The sequence below is a fragment of the Anser anser genome (assembly GCF_964211835.1).
Source record: "Anser anser genome assembly, chromosome: 5".
Lineage (NCBI taxonomy): Eukaryota > Metazoa > Chordata > Aves > Anseriformes > Anatidae > Anser > Anser anser.
Window position 1 is genome coordinate 34,009,093 of NC_139725.1, and position 18,107 is coordinate 34,027,199.

Consider the following 18,107-nt stretch of genomic DNA (forward strand, 5'->3'; position numbering starts at 1 on the left):
AGGAAGGGGAGGAGAGCAGGGTGATACCATTTCCCACTCCGCTGGCAAGGGGAGCGAAGGCTCCCATGGGAGCACCCAGCACAGCCCTATGCATCCGAGAGTGGTACTCCGTGCTCGCACAGGTGCAAGGGCACCCACCCCATCCCTACGCTTCAGCCGGCCCAAAAGCCCAAACGGGTTGTGCTGAAAGCCGTGAGCACATGTCCTCTGGTGGCAGCCCTTGCAGCGCAGCATCGCCACCGGTGGGGTGGCAGGGATCCCAGGTCTCACTGACCCAAATGAGTCAGCCCCCTGGCTTGGCCTCGTAACCTGCACCCACTGTCAGGCATTTCATGCTCAAAACCATTCATTCCCAGCTTTTGGGACATAATACTCCTCTTCAGTGAAAACCCTTGGCAGTGTGCCTGGCAGCAGCCCCTGCACCACTGCAGCGAGACTTTTTGGTGCTCAGCCCCCTGGTGAGCCATGTTCCAGTGCTCCCCACTCTCACACAGATCAGCCACAAATAGGCACAGAAACGCTGCCTGCTGTAACTTGGGTATGTGTTTTACCTTCCTGCTTCTATTTGCAGAGCTAGGATCAAATTCCCCTGTTCACCAGCTACATCAGTGTCACCACTCCCTCTGCAAGCACTCCTAAACCCCTGAGTAAAGTCTTCTTAGCCCTCCGTCATAGTGCTTAGGAGGGCAGAGGGTGCTTGTAATTTGCGTGGACATTATTTTTAATGAAATATTGCATCACTTCAAAGGCAGAAGCAAATGTGAGATGGTATTGATTGGCAAATCTTTGAGAAGAGATGGTGAGCAATGGCTGTGCTTTGAGCAGCAGCTACCTTTGCAGTTTTGGGGACCTTGCTGGTGTCCCGCATTTCAATTCCTGCTGCTTGTTTCTGTCTGTGGTACCCCTGATGCTGGGGAAATAATAAATAAATAAATAAATGACAAGGTTGTCTTTTATTCTGCACAGCCTGAGGCACTCAAGCCCTCCCTTGCACCCCTCCTCCCCCTGTTTTAAATGTTTACAGAAGAGTGAGCCCCTTCATAAACTAATCAAGCCTTACCTTAAGAGTAGGGGATTTAATCCCTTTTGCTCCCATCAGAAGACTGTGCTAGTGTCATGCTGCAAGCTTTTCTGCTGCTCACCATAAAGGTATTTATACTTACTTTATATACCTTATATTCATTTTTCTTGTGCACTGTTGTCCTTTAATTTCAAAAGCTTCTCTCCTATTATCTTCTTCAGGTGTATTTACTTTAGTGAAATCATATCCTAACTCAGTCTTCATTTTGCTAGTGGAAGCCAGCCATGATCTTTTAATCACTTCTTTTATGGCAGAGTCTCCATTCCCCCTTTGTTATCTTAGTGTCTTTTTTCTGTGTGTTTTCCAGTTCTGGTTTTTTGTTTTTTTTTTGTTATTATTAAATGTGTTACAAAACTGTATGCCATAGGCTCAAAATGGATCACCATTATCAAGTATTTAATCTTCAGTCTCTCTGATGGAAATCCATTGCTGAATACATCTTAGGATCATTTTAGTATCTTTCATAGGTTCACTGAAGAGCCATCTTATGAACAGAACATCTTTAGCGGATCTTGGACTTGTTCTTTCTGCCATTTTCAGCTGATCAGCCTCCAGCTAAAATTCTTGTGACCATTTCCTAAAAATGTGACCTTACTTTTTATATTCTTTATATTCTTAAATTTGACCCACTTCTCCATCTTGGCAGATGGGTCTGGCTTCTTTATTTGACTTTTAAACATCATGGTTTTTGTCCTCCACTGTAGAAGTGATGCATCCCACCTCTGTGCCAGCAGCATTTCTAAATACGCCAGTTTGTTCTGGAGAGGTTCAGTAATTAATGTTTTAATTGGGGTTAGTCCCAAGATCAAGGATTTCTGTTAGGAACTGCTCTCCATTGCAGCATCTTTCCTTGCATCTCAGTAGCCTGCCCCCTGCTCACCTAACCCAGAGCTCCCATCTCAGGCCTCGTCTAGCAAACAAATAATTTCCCATGACTCCAGCTGAGCTGTGTGTTACTCATATTAGCGTGAAGAGAAAGCAGGTTGTGTGATTTTATGGCTTGGGAGTGTTTTTAAAGGGGTCCTGAAACAGTGAGTCATGGTTAATGTTTGTCTTTTATGGGCTGAGAAGTGTCTGCTCTCGGTCCTGCAATAATAGCTACTCAGCAGCTTACTGGGGGGGGGGGGGTTAAAATACACAGTGGCTTAATATTTGACTAGAATTGTAGCTCTTAGACATGCACGGCTTGTAAAAAAAATGAGTAGCAGCCTGCGTCACCTACCTTGATGTGACCGCTGTGGGGACCCAGCACCCACCAGCAGGTGGGCACCCAGCTGCTGGAAGGAAGGGTCCCAAAAAGGCAGAAAAAACAAGGAAGACTTGCTCCAGGTCCCCTTTGCCCAGCCAAGTGGCACCACAGCTTGCAGTGACTTCCTGACAGCCGCTCCGTTCTGCTCGGCTGTATCTGAGAACCGCTCCGTGTGTAACTAGCACTCGGGAGACAGGTTTGCTTGCTTGCTTGTTTTGTTGTATTTGCCTCGGGTTAAACCTCCTGGTGTGGTTTAGGGGCGAGACCCGGATGCAAGTGACGGCACAAAGCTGTGGCAAAGGAAGGAGACGGGGAGGGATCACAGCAGGCCATGACTAACCGCCCGTCCTGAGGAACCAAGCCAGGGAAAGGGTGACAGGCTGCTGAGTCCTCACCAGAGCCTTTCCCACCTTACCAAGGGCGGCTGTGGGGAGGGAGGACTGTTTCCGTGGAGAAGTTCCTGTCTGTTGTCCTGCCCGGCGCTGTGCCTCTTATTTTATTGTTGCTAGTCACGGTAAGCTGTTAAATACAGGAGCACTAGGAAAGGAAGAAGGGGAAATTGTGCTTAGACTAGTTACGCTGAGGAAGCATCTACATTTTCGCCATGTCTGCGCTAGGCTCCTATAGGGAGATAGTTATGGAAATGGCTCCTTTTGTGAAGCAAAGAGCCTTCAATTTGCAGGAAACTGATAAAATTTAACATTTCCCATTGAAGTTCCCAGAGGTGACCTGAGCTGTTTTTGATGGGCTGTGGTGTTCCCCAGGCCGCTCCTTCTCCCTCCCTTCCTGCAGACACCACAGCCCCTGGGAAGCTGCAGGTCTTCGACACCTTCGGGCCAGCTGCCAGCGCCTCCTCTGCTCTCCCTTGCATTTGGGGATGGAGATCAAAACACATGTTTTTAGAACCAAAACCAACATGGATGGATTTTCCAAAGACCCCCAGTTAGTGGCATTTAATTCACCTTGCCTTTAACAAGAGCCTTTAGCCCTTACCCTTCTGACTGCATTACCAAGGCCGAGGGGGCTGAGGGCTGCCTCTCCTAGCCCCTTGCCTTTACTGCTGGGACAGGGCTGCTTCTTGAGCCAGTGCCAAGTCCCCAGTTTGGGGTTCCCCAGTCAAATACAAGAGTTGGGAGCTGTTTGTCCCTCAGTATTCCTCTCCTCACTGGCCTTTCACTGCCTGGCGGAAGGCCGCCCTGTCAGGGAGAGGAGTGCTTGGCCACCGCTGAGGAGCACCAAGGCTCTCCACCTGCAGGTGGAAGCCAGCACTGCTGCTCGGGTGAGGGCTGTGTGTGCTGGAGCCTCGCGGCTGCTTCCTCAGCCCTCCATGGGCTGGGAATGGACAAAGCAGTCTCCTTGTCTAGCAAGAGCTGGGGGGCAACGGGGCAGCTTTTTCAGTTTCCATGCTGCAGAGGAAGCACCAGAGGGTGAGGGCAGTGGCTGGCAGAAGCTGGGGCGCAGGGGTACCAGGGCTGCCACAGGGCTCAGGGCTCTTCTGACCTCCAGCCCTGGCTGTTTTCTGATCCAGAGTTACTTCAGTGCCTGCTTCTGCCCACAAGAGCATGAAGAACATCCTTACCTTGTGGTGTCTATGTAGCATCGGTACAGTCACCTCTGCTGCCTTTCCTGGCTTAATTTGTGCTAACTACCATGTTTGTAACCACAGGGAAAGTGATCATTTTCTAAAGCTGGTGGGGAGTGGCTCCTGGCTGTCTTGAAGGAAAAAAATTCCTCTCTGGGCTGAGACACGAGGGTAAGAGGCCATCCAGCTCTCTAGAAAGAGGAGCTGGGTCCCTGCTGAATTATTGAGGGTGCGTAGCTGCTGTTGGCTTGGAGTGAAAGAGGAACACCGGCTTTTGGTCACAGGTGTGGGGTGGAGAGTGTGAGCTCCAGGAGGAGCGTAACTGGATCCATCTCTTGCACTCATTTGCTCCGGTGCCTCAGCTGTTTGGCACCATGACACAAGCGTTCAGCTTGGTGGCCCTCTTTGGCTGGGGCCGTAGATCGTCGCAAAAGCCCACCTTTTGTGGTATTGAATACCACCCCGCTCCTCTCAGAGGCAAAAGCTCCCTCCTAGGGCAGGTGGCTGGTGCACCCATGTGAGATGCTGCCTTCCTCCCCAGGGGCAATGCTGCCCATCCTGCACGAGGCCCACAGGAACCTCTACCGTGCCCTCACGGGGTGATTTTACACGTTGCCTTTTTGCTTCTTCCTCCTGCTTTAATGATTGATTAGAACAGCTTGTGGCAGGAGGAGGCCTACTTCATCTGTAAACATTTATTTTTGCATCGCCACCTTCTTGCTACAAAGAATTCATGACTAAGCGCTTACAACCCAGAGCAGGATAATAAACATCCTGTAGTGCAGCTCGCTTTGGCGTGCAGCCCTCCTAAGGGCCTCTGGCATTCCCCTGTGACCAACTTGCTCCCCTGTGTGGTGACACCGCTCGAGCAGCACGAGGGCACCAGGGGCTTCTCATAGCTTTGCTGATAAAGCACAGACAGTGGGGTAAGCCTGCCTGTGGACATTCTCAGGTGTGGTATCTCAGTCCATTACTCATGCTCAAGGGGGGTTACCAGTCAAGAGAGGCTCCATCTGCTTGAAGAGCAGGCAGCTGCCTTTAGGGCAGGGTGCATGCCCCTCCTCCTCACACCCATCCCATGCTTCATAAATTCAGCTCAGCTGACAGAGGATTAACAGGGCAAGCTCCATCTTCCATGCAGAGGTCACCTGGCCTAAGGAAGAGCATCGGGGTCAGCATGTGCGATGGAGGAAGGGTACAACTTCCCTGCCAGCTTCAGCCACTGCAAATTTTTGGATGGATTGCTTTCTCTGGTCTTAACACCAGCCTGCCTGGAGTTCTGCAGGAAAATCTGTCAGCGTTCGTGGCAGTGGGACCAAGGAAAATGTAGGTTGTTTTACCCCATTTGAAAAAAAAAGTCAGACTTTGAACACCAAGATAGAGCACTTCTGTTGGGAGACAATTTAATACCTGGCAAAGTGTGTCCTTTGGTCCAGATTTACTCCATCTTTGGATTGCCTATTAACCTTTGAAAAGTCAACAGTTGTAAACACATTATAAGATATTCATGGGTTTTGCAAGATTTTTAACTGTTAAGAATCTCTCCTCAGGGAGTATGCGCCCACCCTCTCGTAGTATGGATTGTTCTGGAAAATTTTGCTGTAAGACAGCTTTAGGAGTGAGACTAGGCGGTGAATACAGTCAAGCAGTGAGGAAAAATGGGGCAAGCTTAGCAAATTAATTAGCTGACAGCTGGCTTCTGAATAGAAGCTTCAGTCTGTCTGAAAAGCAGGTGACATGATACCAGTTTTAGGTATACTTTAGTACTTTGTCCTTCCCTTTAATGGGGCTGGAGCAAGCTTCAGGATAAACACTTTGTGGAACTATCTCTCAAAAAAGACTTTTTCTTTTTTTTTTTTTTTTTTAATTTCCCCCAAACTCAAGTTGAGAAGAAGGGCTGGAACATCCCTGCTTATTTTTCTACCAGCCTGTGAAGGAGTTGCTGCTGGCTGGCTGTGCCACCACCTCTTGGCACAGCGATGTGGCTTTGGCAGGGGGCCTGGATCTGACTTCCAGAGAAAGCCAGTCTCCACCTTACGTGCTATTTCCACACAAACCATGGGACTGAAGCTGCTGATCTGCTTCATGGCAGAAAATCTTGGTGGGTTCATCTGTGTGACAGGGCAGCACCCAGTGCAGGTCATGGGAAGGCTCTGGGGACAGATGGATAGATGGGTGTGATATAGCATCGGAAGCAGGGACGGGTTTCCTGCTGCCCTGGCACTCCATAAACACGTCTCATCTGATTTCTGCCCCTCTGATCAGCGCTGCTCACGTGTCCCTCTAACATTGGACGGGGGAATAATGTTGCAGACCTTTAACCCATATTCCAGTAAGAAAGAGACTGTAAACTAATCAATGATAAATATTGTAACAGTTTATGATGTTTCAGCATTATCCTGTTTACCATAAATACCTTCCTGTGAGAAGCAGGTAACTCTTTATCCCTCGATAGTTATGCCATCACAGCACATCCTGTACATTTTTTTTTAAGAGCACAGATTTTGTTTTCTCTCTGAAGTGCCTTGCTCAGATGGTCAGGTCACCAAGATTTCTACAAAAAGATTTTTGAGAAAGCTGGACTGAATTTACAGAATTCGGAACAATGTAAAATGGGGCTGCTGAGACAGAGGTTGGCTTGCAACAACATTGACCCACCATTCCCATCATTGTAAAAGAGTAGATGTGGCCACCTGACCCCAGACTGGTTCTCTTTACCTGTGTTAGGTCTAGTCCTATAGCCCTACCATGGCAGCTATGCCATTTCAGTGGGAACTAAACCCCGTAGCTGCAGGTGACAGAAGTTCACAGTGGCTAGTGGAGCTCAAACTCCGCAGGATTTAATGAATGATGTATGGATCAGCCCTCCGGATTTGCACATGCACATCAGTTACACCTGTAGGAAAAGTAATTTAAAACCTCCTTCTTCCCCACCTCCTGCCACTTCTTGGAGCTGGCTTGCGTTAAATATTAACAAACCTTGTTTATCAGTTCCCTGCTTCACTTGGCTTCTTTTAACAGCAGATGTTATTACAACAACCCCTCTCCCCTCCCTCCCTGCTCGTCAGCAGCGCCGGTTGTGAAACCCAAGAGCCTGCTCCAGTAATTCTGCCTGCAGCGCCCGGCCGCTGCCCCGGCTGCTTGCTGTCCCCCGCTGCGCTCCCTGGTATTGCTGATGCTGCCTGCCTTCGGCGTCAGCGAGGAGCTTGTGCCCTGAGCCACGAGCTGCAGGGAGATACTGGTTAAGAGACAGAGGAGAGCGACCCACGGGAAGGTGAGTTCCTGCAGGTGGAGAGGAGGAGGAGGAGGAAGAAGCAGTGAGGATGGCCAGCAACTCCAGCACACTGCCCCGGGTGACTTTCCAGACTCCGGAGAAACCTGGGGAGGAATCATCACACAGGAAACTGGGCAAGCTAACCATAAAGTACAACCGCAAGGACCTACAGCGCTGGCTAGACTTGGAGGAATGGGTTGATGCCCAGCTGCAGGAGCTGTACCAGTACCCGGTGAGTCGCTGGGGCAAATCAGCCCCTTGCTCATTAGATGAATGGGACAAGGGCTCTGTGTGCTGGGGCAGAGCTTCCTCTGCCTTACTGGAAATAGATCCTTGTCTTCCATCTTTGTCAGGTATCCTATTGCCACCTGCAACAGTACTCTCTTTGAATGGTGTGTCCACAGTCAGAGAAGCTTGTGCTGATATAATCCAGCTAGCTATGAACTGCCTGGTATTACACCTGCTGGGAGGATAGCTATTGCCCAGCACAAGAAGTGAAATTTGGAGAGGTGTACCAAGCCACATGCTGCTGAGCTCCACGTGGTCAGTGGCTTTGCTGCAAGCAGTACTAGCTGGATTAGAGGTATTCAGTGTATTTTCATCCCTTTTGGTCCCAGACCATGAACATTCTACTGGCAGCAGTGGAAGAAAGACAAAACACATGCTCAGATGATGTGTATAGAGACCTTACACCTTCACAGATCCCTAGAGCTGTCTTCCTCCCTGCATTTTCCTTAACTAGAGGAACAGTAAGTCCCAAATCCTTCCTGCATATCTGAGAGCAGTCAAACTAGGAAAGGTTTAGTAGGAGTGTCTAGGTACAGCACCTGAATGGTACAAGTATTTACTTTGAGCTGCTGTGGGGTACGTGGCTTTTTTTTCACAGAGGAGTGATATGTAAGTCAAGTTCAGCACTGACTGGGTACACTGAAATTTTAACCCATTACTATCACTTCTATTCCTATTTTGTGCTTAGATGGATGGCACCTACACTGGGAGCTTTCAGAGGTGATAGTGCTTTTCCACTTTTGAGACGATAATTCCTTTAGAGTGTAGTAAAGAAAAGGTGAAAGGATTTGCTTACATTGCACCTCAGGGACTCAAACCTATTTAAATAGGTTGAGATTTAATGTTTTTGCTTTAATCTGCAGGGTAACAGTTGATACAGTAAGAGAAAATACCTTTCTTGACTCACAACCCAGTAGATTATAAATGTCTTCAATAGAAAACATAGGTGGGTTTAACAAGTGGTGTAAAATAGGTTATTCATGTTCTGGATGGGAATTAACTATATTAACTGTCAAGCCTTTTCTGTCCTGTTTTCTGTATTCACACCCCAGCGCAGTGTTAAACACATTTTTGAGATAAGAGGACAAAAGAGCCAATGATTACTTGGAGACTTTTACTCTGAGCATCACCAGTTTTAAACTGCAACCAACAGTGGAAGTGGACATGCTAGAACAGCCCAGGAAAGGCGATTTTTGTGTTGTCATGATGGCACAGAGAAATTTCTGTCTATTTTGAGAGGGCTCCAGGATGATTGTCCATGTCTGAGCACCACGGAACAGTGTCAGCTCCTCACCTGAACAGGGGAACTTCAGGAACTCTCTCTGAGGCTTTTTATTATTGTTGTTGCTGGTTTTGGTATTTTTGTTGTTTATTATCATCATTTTCTGTGTGATTATTTCCTGTTTGATATTTGTGGGAACATACTGGGTTCTCATGCTGAGTTGGGAGACAAAAATAGTTACCTTCTGTTTTAGTTTGTCATATGCAAAGAGCACGCAGGAGAAAACAAATACAGAGAAAGAGATCCTTCCTTTGGTTGCAAATGCATGGCTCTGAAAATGAATACAATATTGTTCCTGCTCTGTTAAGTAGCATTTTTAGACTTCCTGAACAAGTTTATAACTTGATTAGTAAAAATGACTAAGGGTAAACTGCTGTAATCTCTTCACAGCTTAATAATTCTGAATTTCCAGTTGTTTTCTTTATTTTATAAAATTATAGTAGTAAGTGCTCAGCTGTATCTGAGGCCTGATTATATGGTGTATGTGCTGTCCACAGCCATTTTGGAGGCAGGCTAGACTCTGGCAGTCTCTGGAGATTTAGGTATGTAGGCAGCTAGGTCTGCATGCCTGTCTGGCAATGTGCTCTGTCCAGCCTCCTTGTGTCACAAACGTACCTGCTTTTTCCATTTTGTTCTATGTAGCTTTACAAGGACTAGAGCCATTTACTGTATTTCATCCTGTCACTTGAGATGGTGTTAAACACCTAACTGCTTTTGTTTTCTTTATTTTTACTGTCCCCATGTAACGCCACTGTAAAGTTAAGGACAAGCAGTTCAAGGCTGCTATGAGGAAACCTGCAGATTGTATTTATCCATGTTCCCCAAGGGGAAATGGTGCCACTGAATTGGTAGCCACACCAAAACACCACTGTGCCCTGAGAAGAGACAAATGTTACTTAAAACATTGCTTCCTGACAGGCAATGCCTGAAGGAGGGGATGGGAGAGGACCCCATTTCCAGCTTAATATATGTGTATATTTACGATATCTTCATTTATGGAGCCAGCAAAAGGAGAGAATTCAGAGTCCTACTGAGGAGGACTTCAGCAGTGGAGGTTTAAGAGATAGGAGTGGATGCTCACAACTTGAAGGACTAAGCAAGCAAAAGCGGTAAGGTAGCTCTGAAGAGATGAAGGAGAATGGTTGCTGCTTCAAGCAACAGGACCTCTTGCCCTTTGGGGAATTATTGCAGGTTCAAAGTAGTGGTTCAGAGAAGCTTTTTTGAGATAGATGAAAAGCACTTCTTGGTACCACCAGTAACATAGTCCAAGATGCGACTCCTTGTGGGATACTCTCACTTGTCTAAGTCTACAGATATATGCCTGTAAAGGTGTCAGAAAAACAAGTCAGATTAGCTTATTACGTGTGGTTTTCTGTGAATCGACTAACTGGGAGCTGTTTGCTGTCATCGGAGCAGCTACCCAAAGGAGGTATTTTTTCCTTACAAAATCCCTGCAGGCCCAAGCGAGAAATGCAGCCATGCCCTTACGGGAACAGATTGCCAGGAGATTGCCTTTGCTAGCACCTCTCCAGCACAATAGTTTTATTGACTTCCTGATGTACTGGGGCAACTGAAGAGATTCCTGCCAGGAACTGCATGTGATGCTGTTCCACGTCAGAGACTGTTAATAGGGTACCACAGAAATTTGCGTGGTATCTTTTCAAATAAATAAATGTGCCACAATATATGACTTGTAAGCATCCAGGTGTAAAACAGATCCTCCTGCCCTGCTTTGTGCACTGTGGCAAGACAATTTGGTTAGCTCTGCTAGCCCTGCTGGGCTTCTCTGGATCCACTGCCTTCCATTACATCACCTTCTTGTCCTCTGCTCCACCTGCCCTCGGCAGTGAGGGCAATATTCCTCAGAGTCTTCCAGAAACCCGTGTGACAGAGTTGGAATGAACAGCACTGCAGGTTCAAATGCCAGCAAGGTTCAAACGTCATCTCCCGATACAGATAATCTGAATGCTATGCTATTTGCTGCCACGAGGCTTTTCACAACAAAATTAAGACTCATGAGACAATTTGGGTTTTCGAGACCACTCTCTGTGCTTGGAAGTAGGCACACAGTCCCTACTTGAACTGGAAAGCCATAGGGAGTCCTTATCCTACGTTGCCCTCCTGATCCATTTATTTCTTTAGCCAAAGTCAGGCTGGATCAAGACCTGTTGTCTAAGTAGTCACATGAAAACTATTCTGAGAAGAAATGTTGTTATGGGTCACAGTACAGCAAGTGCAACTTTTATTACTAGTTGTCAAATCAGCTGTGTAACAAAGCTGAACACCTACTGCTTTTCTACTTCCTCTATGGCATGGTATCAGAGACTGATCAGAAATAGTTTCTTTTTTTCCGTAAGTACCGCCTTTATTGTTTAATGTTTTACATACACATCTGTAAATGCTATCCAGCAATTAGGTGCTGTGCTGTTTACTCATTATCCTTATTCTGCTGATTACTGTTAAAATATCACTGGTATCACGTTGTTAAAGGTTCATCTTGCAAATACATTGGAAAACAAAGCCTGCCATCCTTAACAGTCCTTTGGAAGCATATGGACCTAAAACATGTCTGTGTCCAAGTATACAAAGGTTTCCAACTAACATAATGAGTCTATTACTCTGATCACCAAAGCTTGTGTGGGGGGGTCTCTCTTATATTAAAGGAGACTATAGTATATCCCTCATTGCTATTAGAGAAAGCTGACAAAATAGTTGAGCTTTTCAAAAGCATAGTTGTTTCTTTATGACTGCAGAAATCCTTAGTATAAATACCAACCATGTGAATGTGTGAGACACAATTTGTAGCCAATAACATAGGCTCAGGCGAGGATCTCAGTGACGCAGCATTCTATTCGCGATTGCAATGGCGGGCGTCCTGCAAGCAGGAGCGGGTGGCAAAAGTTTATCATAACCTTTTATTCCCTATTACCCAATGCTTGATTCCTCCCCTGTTTCCTCGTTGGCTGAGTGCTACAGGTTCACAACCTACTCGACGCTTGTTACTATACTATATATGTACAATTTCATTTGACCAGCCTTAGAACCATGATTTTTTTGTTTTTACTGATTTCACACTGCTCGTCTTGTTTTTCTTAGCTATCCCCCTTATTTTGGGACAGTGGGACCTTCCACTGTCTCCTTATCTGCTTAACGTGCTCCCCACTGTTATGCCACTGTTATTATGCCTGTACAATCACTTTTGAATATGCAAGGTTAGTGGAATTTTCCACTGCAAAAACACAACCTTAATTCTCACAGATGTACGTGGCTAAAAAGCTTAAAGTCTCCTTGTATTAGTAGTGCCTCTTTAACATTAAGCCTGCCGGACTTCTGTTTGGTGAACACCTGTGCATACGCTTCATAGAAGTGGGTTGTCCCAAGCTGGGTTACATCGCATTGCAGTTGGCAATTGATGTTGAATATTCTTGAAGAGGTGGAACACCCCTTGGTTCCCATCATGGCCCATGATCCCTGAGCAGCCATCAAGGGTTGAGATGGGAGCAGATGATGAATTAAGATGTGTGGCTGTAGCAGACACTACAGAGGGGCTGTGGAATACATGCCCTCTTTGCAAGAACCTCCTTATTTTGAGATGATTTATTTCTTGACCTCAACTTTGCAGCACAGTTCTATCATAACTAGCTACTTCTCAGCTGCTCAGTTCTCCCAAAATGGCCTCTAGAGTTCTTAAAAGCTTAAAGGTTTATTAACTGTGTATTTTTTTTCTTTTTAGCTGAGAGAGAAAACAGAGGCACAAGTTCGTGGACCTGAAATTGATCTTGAAGATCTCCTGGAGGTCCCTAATGAAGAACAGAAACTAAAACTACAGGTTAGATAGAGGGACTTGGTGGCTTTCAGTTAGGGACTGCTGTCATAATACAATATAGCAGTGGTGTTTGGGCTGCAGAACACATGCATCCTGTGTTACATGCTGCTCCCCTGTGCCTTTTAGCCTGTCAAGTACAGTAAGATTGTATGTCCTTTTTGTAGCTTGAGGGAAGGGTCAATTTATAAAACTCTGAAATGACTCCTTCATGTCTTTTAGGAAATCCTCCATGAATGCTCTAGCCCGACAGAGGTGAGTGAAGCACCGTCAATGTATATATTACGCTGTGCTCTAAGAGTATGTTTGTTGCTACTTGGCTGAATAGCCAGGATGTTACTGTGCCTAACATGATACTGCATATTTACTTTCCAATGGGAGGTATTAGTACGTTTGTTCTGATATGTTATATGTTCAGCTCTACATAGCTGAGCTGAAGGTTGAGCAGTGGAGCAGATGAATGATTTAGCCGTGCAGCCAAAGTTCATTCCATATTTTGACATCCTGAGGTGACCAGGCTGAGTTGCTACTTGGTTCTCAGTGTGGAAAAGGTATATACAGTTCATAAAAGCATCTTGCATGCCATTAATTACATGCATTTTTAGCTTAAAACACTCTAGTGTATGAATGACAAGAATGTAGGATGGCCCTGAGATTGGACTGGGCAGGTAATTGTTTAGCAGTGGCCCCTTAGGTCAGTTTAACACATGCTTCACCCCCACCTCATGATCTTTACAGGTCCTGGTTTGAGTTAGGGAGTTAAAGAATTCACAGCATTCAAAGGAGAACAGCCTAATACTCTGCAGAGTAACGTGTGCATCACACGGCAATTACCTTTGCTGCACACTGCTGTGTGCAAAATAAGGCCCGCTACTCCTGCTTCAGTCATGTGCTTTGCGCATGAATATTGTGCTCAGGTGTTACTAAATGTCTTGTCCAGCCTTTATATGTAGCTGTACAGTGATGAACATGCAGAAAATGAGATGGATGCATTACTCCCATCAAAATTAAACTAACGAGCATCGTGGATAGTCTCCTAACATGGGTCTGGCAAACAAGGCTGGCAATAGGGAAATGGTTTTCAGTGTGTCTAAGCTTCAGATCTTGGGCAAGAACTCCACTTTCCCAGAGAGATAACTGAAAATAGTTTGCTCTAATGATTCAGCAACCGTGAAAGTGTCTTGCTGAGAGTATGCTTCTTGATAACTACAACTGGATATTGCTGCCTCAGTGGCAAAAGTATATACTTTCACCCTTGTAATCTTGAATCCAGTCCCCTTGAAAGATCATAGCAGCCTATTCCCAGAAAGTAGACACAGGAAACAAACTGGTTTCTTCTGAAGGGACTGAATACAAAGGTACAATCCTAGGCATTTACCTCCAGAGCATGCTGTGGCAGACAAACTCTGATCACTAGAGTGAGGAAGCTGGGCTTTCAAAGAGTCCAAAATATAGCAAGTTGCAATACCTCTGGTGACCTTGCCTAATTACAATGATATGTAGCTGTCCTCTTTGGGTGAAGAAAAGCTGCACAGTCCTTTACAGTGATGTTACTTGCCATGAAGATGGTAAAGTTTGCACTAGTCACTTTGACTTCTGCTTGGTATAACCAGATGGTCCAGTTTGGTTCATAGTCCTTGGCTGTGTCAGCAAACCAGTTGAGGTTTATCTCCATTAGCTGCTCATCTATCTGGTCTTCCAGTCCTCAACCCCTGCTCCAGGTTATCATTAGTCCTACATGTGTTCTGTTCCACCCCCTTCTCTGCCAGCCACTTCCTTCTAGAACTGGCACAGCTTCAGCGTGGTTTGCAGTCCACAACATGGAGCTTTACAGGTTGAACAAGGAAACAAGAGGGACGACTTGCTTTGCCCTACATGGGGAGGGCAGCAGAAGTGGGCAGGAGGTTATGGTGGCAACAGGAAGCAGAAGAGCCTAAAAGAGACAACACCATCTTGAGGTCATTCCAAGGTAAAACAAACAGGCATCAGGGATGAAGACAGCAGGCTAGCTGCTGCATATAAGGTAAACATGGCTACTCCAGAGGGATCCAGGGGAGGCAGAGAAAAGAGGGACTTTTAGACCCCTCTTTATCTATCAAAAGGTCTCCCTTTCCTAAGCTGAAAGATACATTTTCTCCATGCATGAAGAAATCCTAGTTTCTGCTCAACATGAACAGGAATGTGGGAATAATGCAAAAAGGCATAGTATCCTATGGGTTGGTGAGCAATGGAATTAACACAACATCCTTCTTCCTACAATTCTCATTGTAGGACTTCATTACGGAATTGCTCAGTCGACTGAAAGGTCTCCGGAGAATCACCAGTCCTCAGAAGAAATTACCTCACCCATAAGGGACACCCAGCTTTGGTCACAAGGAAACATGCATCTTCCCCACGAAAAGCACAAACAACAGGATCAGCAAGATCACTTCACAATATGCTTAGGACTTACTGTTATTGAGACACATCAGCAAGTTTGTGAACTTTGTACCAGTGGTTTGAAGTTTCCACTCCTTCCACATGTACGTGCACAGCAGGGAGCTAAGTTGCATATTCGCCTGTTTTTTAAATGGTATTTTAACCTTGGGGACAAGACAAGACATCGTTCTTTTAGTTTCTTCTAGGAATTTCCACGCTGGCTGGGGAACACTGAATACAATTCTCAGCAGCTCATCAGAACTTCTTCCACCCACTGCAAGGAAAACAAGGGATTGGTTATCACTCATTCATCAACACGGAAAATCAGTTACTGTGAAGCTGCACCCTCTTTCAAGTCCGGCTGAGACCTGACTGTGATTTCCTGTTACTACTACACCTAACTCTACAGCACTGAACATACTTTGTCTTATTAAGCCTCTGTCATTCACAAAGGTTGGACAGAAAATATACAGTAGGATCGAAGGAAAACCGCCAAGTGCATCTGGTCAATACTTAAGGGGAAGTTGGTGAAACAGCTGCTAAGGCTAATGGAAGAGATTGTGTTTCCTCTTTGTGGAATTTGGACTTGATGATTTACAAGTGTCTTCTGAAGGCCTGGGAATGATTTTCTCACCATTTAAAAAGACGTTAAAAATGCTTATTTTGTATATTAAAACAGAGAAAATCAGCTATGTGCTGCTTGATTTTGCTCTTTTTTTTTCAGACACTAAGGAAAAATTGAACTGAAAACATACCTGCTTCTAATTTCCCTGCAGGGAGAATTGCAGAGCGAGTCTTTGGCAGACAGGTAGGTCTCCCAAATGAGAAGTGAAGTAGGACACTGACTTGCTGCACACACTCTTCTGGCTGTAACTAATGTATGGCTGGAAAAATACAGAGGAAACTACATCCAGCTTCTCAGCAAGTCACTAACTTGACACATATGGCAAGGAAATAAGACAGCAAATGGAGGATGTCTGGCTAGGCAGATCAGTCTCACGTTATGTCCTGCCCTACACTCTCATGACTGCCACTCAAACGCACAGGATGAGTTGCTGAGTTGCATCCAGAGGGGCTCCTACATACCAGTATGTTCAAGGCTAGCTTTTGAGTACATATTCTGTCAGACAAGAAGGGACAAAGGGGCCAACTCTGCAAGAAAAGGGACAGGAAGGTTAACTAAAACAAACAACGACTTGGGTTGGACTAGTAATATCTTAAATACATTAGCTTCTTAATCATCATCAATAACAGTGATGACTGTTACCTTCTGCATGCCTCCTATTTTTCAGCAGAAGTGTCAGTGAACAAGATGTGAGCTGTGTGCATCTCTCAGCAAGGACAAAATCCTTGCTGCTGTAACAATGGTGATGTAAGGGCTTGCTTCTCTTTACATGCTGTTCTTGAGTTGTCAAGCCATGCAGCTCACACTTGTCCTAAGGCTGCTGCTGCCAGAGGCTCTAAGCCTCATCCACCAGGTTTACTGTATCAGGTCCACGGGCAAGTGCCCTCCTTGGCTTAGTAAGGGGCCACAAGGACATGCCTGCCCTCCTGAAATCTCCAATTTGTAAGTAAAATAACAACAGAAAAAATCAGTTCACATCTGTACCTGCTGTAGATCTGGCATTGCTCATGGATTTACACCTGCTAACACTTATGTATCACAGCTCTCAAGAAAGGAAAGTAGCATACTGGCAAAGAGCTCTAATCACTCTTAACATCACAAACCAGGTTCAAACCAGGTTCAGGTGGAAGACCCAGGTGGACAGACCACAAGCTAAGAGTCCTAAACTATAGCTGTAATTAGCCACAACACAAGTTCACAGGTGTCCAGATTAATGACACACTCTACCAAGATAGCTTTGTTTTTTTCTGCTGATCTGTGACAGCACCAAGACCTGAAGTGCCACTCTGGCCTGAGAGACACTTTTCTCCATGCTGCACATTTTTCTGTACCTACTCAATTTGGAATGATGCTAAAAGCAGTTTTAGCTATAAGTACACAGATATTGTTAGAACCCAGGGGGAAAAAAGAGGCAAAAACAAACAGGCTTTTGAAGCACTGCTTGAGAAAAGTTGTCTTTATATGTCCTCTTCAAGTAGCATAAAGAGTAAGCTGTGGCCCCTGTGACATGCAGTTATTTCTGGTACGTAAGAACATCACTGCAGCACAAAAGAGCACTCAAGACAAGCACAATGTGATAACAGGGAACAAAGCAAGATGTGGCAAGTGCTAGCTGATTTCTTGGCTCTGGCGCAAGAACTTTTAAAATTGGTTCTTAAAAGTAGTAAGTCAAACTTGCTTTTATTTGCTTTTTGGCTACTCTCCACTTAACCCATAAGGACAGACTGAACTACATTTTGCTTCCAAACAGCTTCCAGTTATATTTGCTGTTTCTCATCACTAGCATAAGGCTGTAATATTTAGTATATGCATACTGTTCGAGAAGGTTTCTTAAAGGAAACTTTGCCCTCTTGATTATATCAATATAACTCAATGTGTGAAAGTTCATGTGCTTTTCTAATTGAAGGCTTATGAAAGCGTACAATATAACCTTCAAATCAATTTTCCTTTATTATGAGCAACACTTACATTCCCTTTAGAAATATTCAGCCTGCTACATTTCACACTTGTTACAGCAGTTAAGACAATGTGCACGTTCACAAACTACAGCAATTGCAAGTTAATGAAGCTTAACTGAGACCTCCCTTTGTAAGCTAATTTGAGTTCAACTTCATTTGTTACCATTACTTGTTGGGGAGGAACCTACTTTTGACAGTTCACATACAAAACATTTTGAGAATAAATAAAAGAAAATCTTCTTGTGCCCTCATGGCATGCTACAAAGATAGAAGGAAAGTACCCAGTACCTTTACTAGGTAACTGTGCCCAGTTAAAGGTCACACAACATTCCTCTTTCACAACAGATTCAGCTAGGTTTGCTGCCTGCAGACAGCTGACTGAGACAGCTCGTGTCTCAGTGACCTCCCATGTAAGAGGGACAAGAGGGCTACAGTGGGAATGGCTTTTCAAGGGGAAAGTGATTGGGCTGCCATTAAAATGGCCAATTACACGCAGAAAGCTCAGCAGCCACAAAAATGTCCATTAG

General features: G+C 45.3%; 1 protein-coding gene across 4 annotated transcripts; it reads left to right on the forward strand.

The window, feature by feature from the left end:
* Positions 1 to 122: 122 nt before the first annotated feature.
* Positions 123 to 15,682, forward strand: PPP1R14D (protein phosphatase 1 regulatory inhibitor subunit 14D). 4 transcript variants are annotated; one of them, XM_083838526.1, is made up of 5 exons: positions 123 to 1,149; positions 6,934 to 7,418; positions 12,490 to 12,585; positions 12,802 to 12,834; positions 14,851 to 15,682. In XM_083838526.1, exons 2-5 carry the CDS (start codon positions 7,236 to 7,238, stop codon positions 14,929 to 14,931), a joined length of 393 nt encoding a protein of 130 aa, XP_083694652.1. In that variant the 5' UTR covers positions 123 to 1,149; positions 6,934 to 7,235; the 3' UTR covers positions 14,932 to 15,682. The 4 variants fall into 4 exon arrangements, with proteins under 4 accessions (XP_083694652.1, XP_083694654.1, XP_083694653.1 ...); XM_083838528.1 differs by having other exon boundaries at positions 6,981 to 7,418; XM_083838527.1 differs by having other exon boundaries at positions 6,984 to 7,418.
* The last annotated feature ends 2,425 nt before the right edge of the window (positions 15,683 to 18,107 follow it).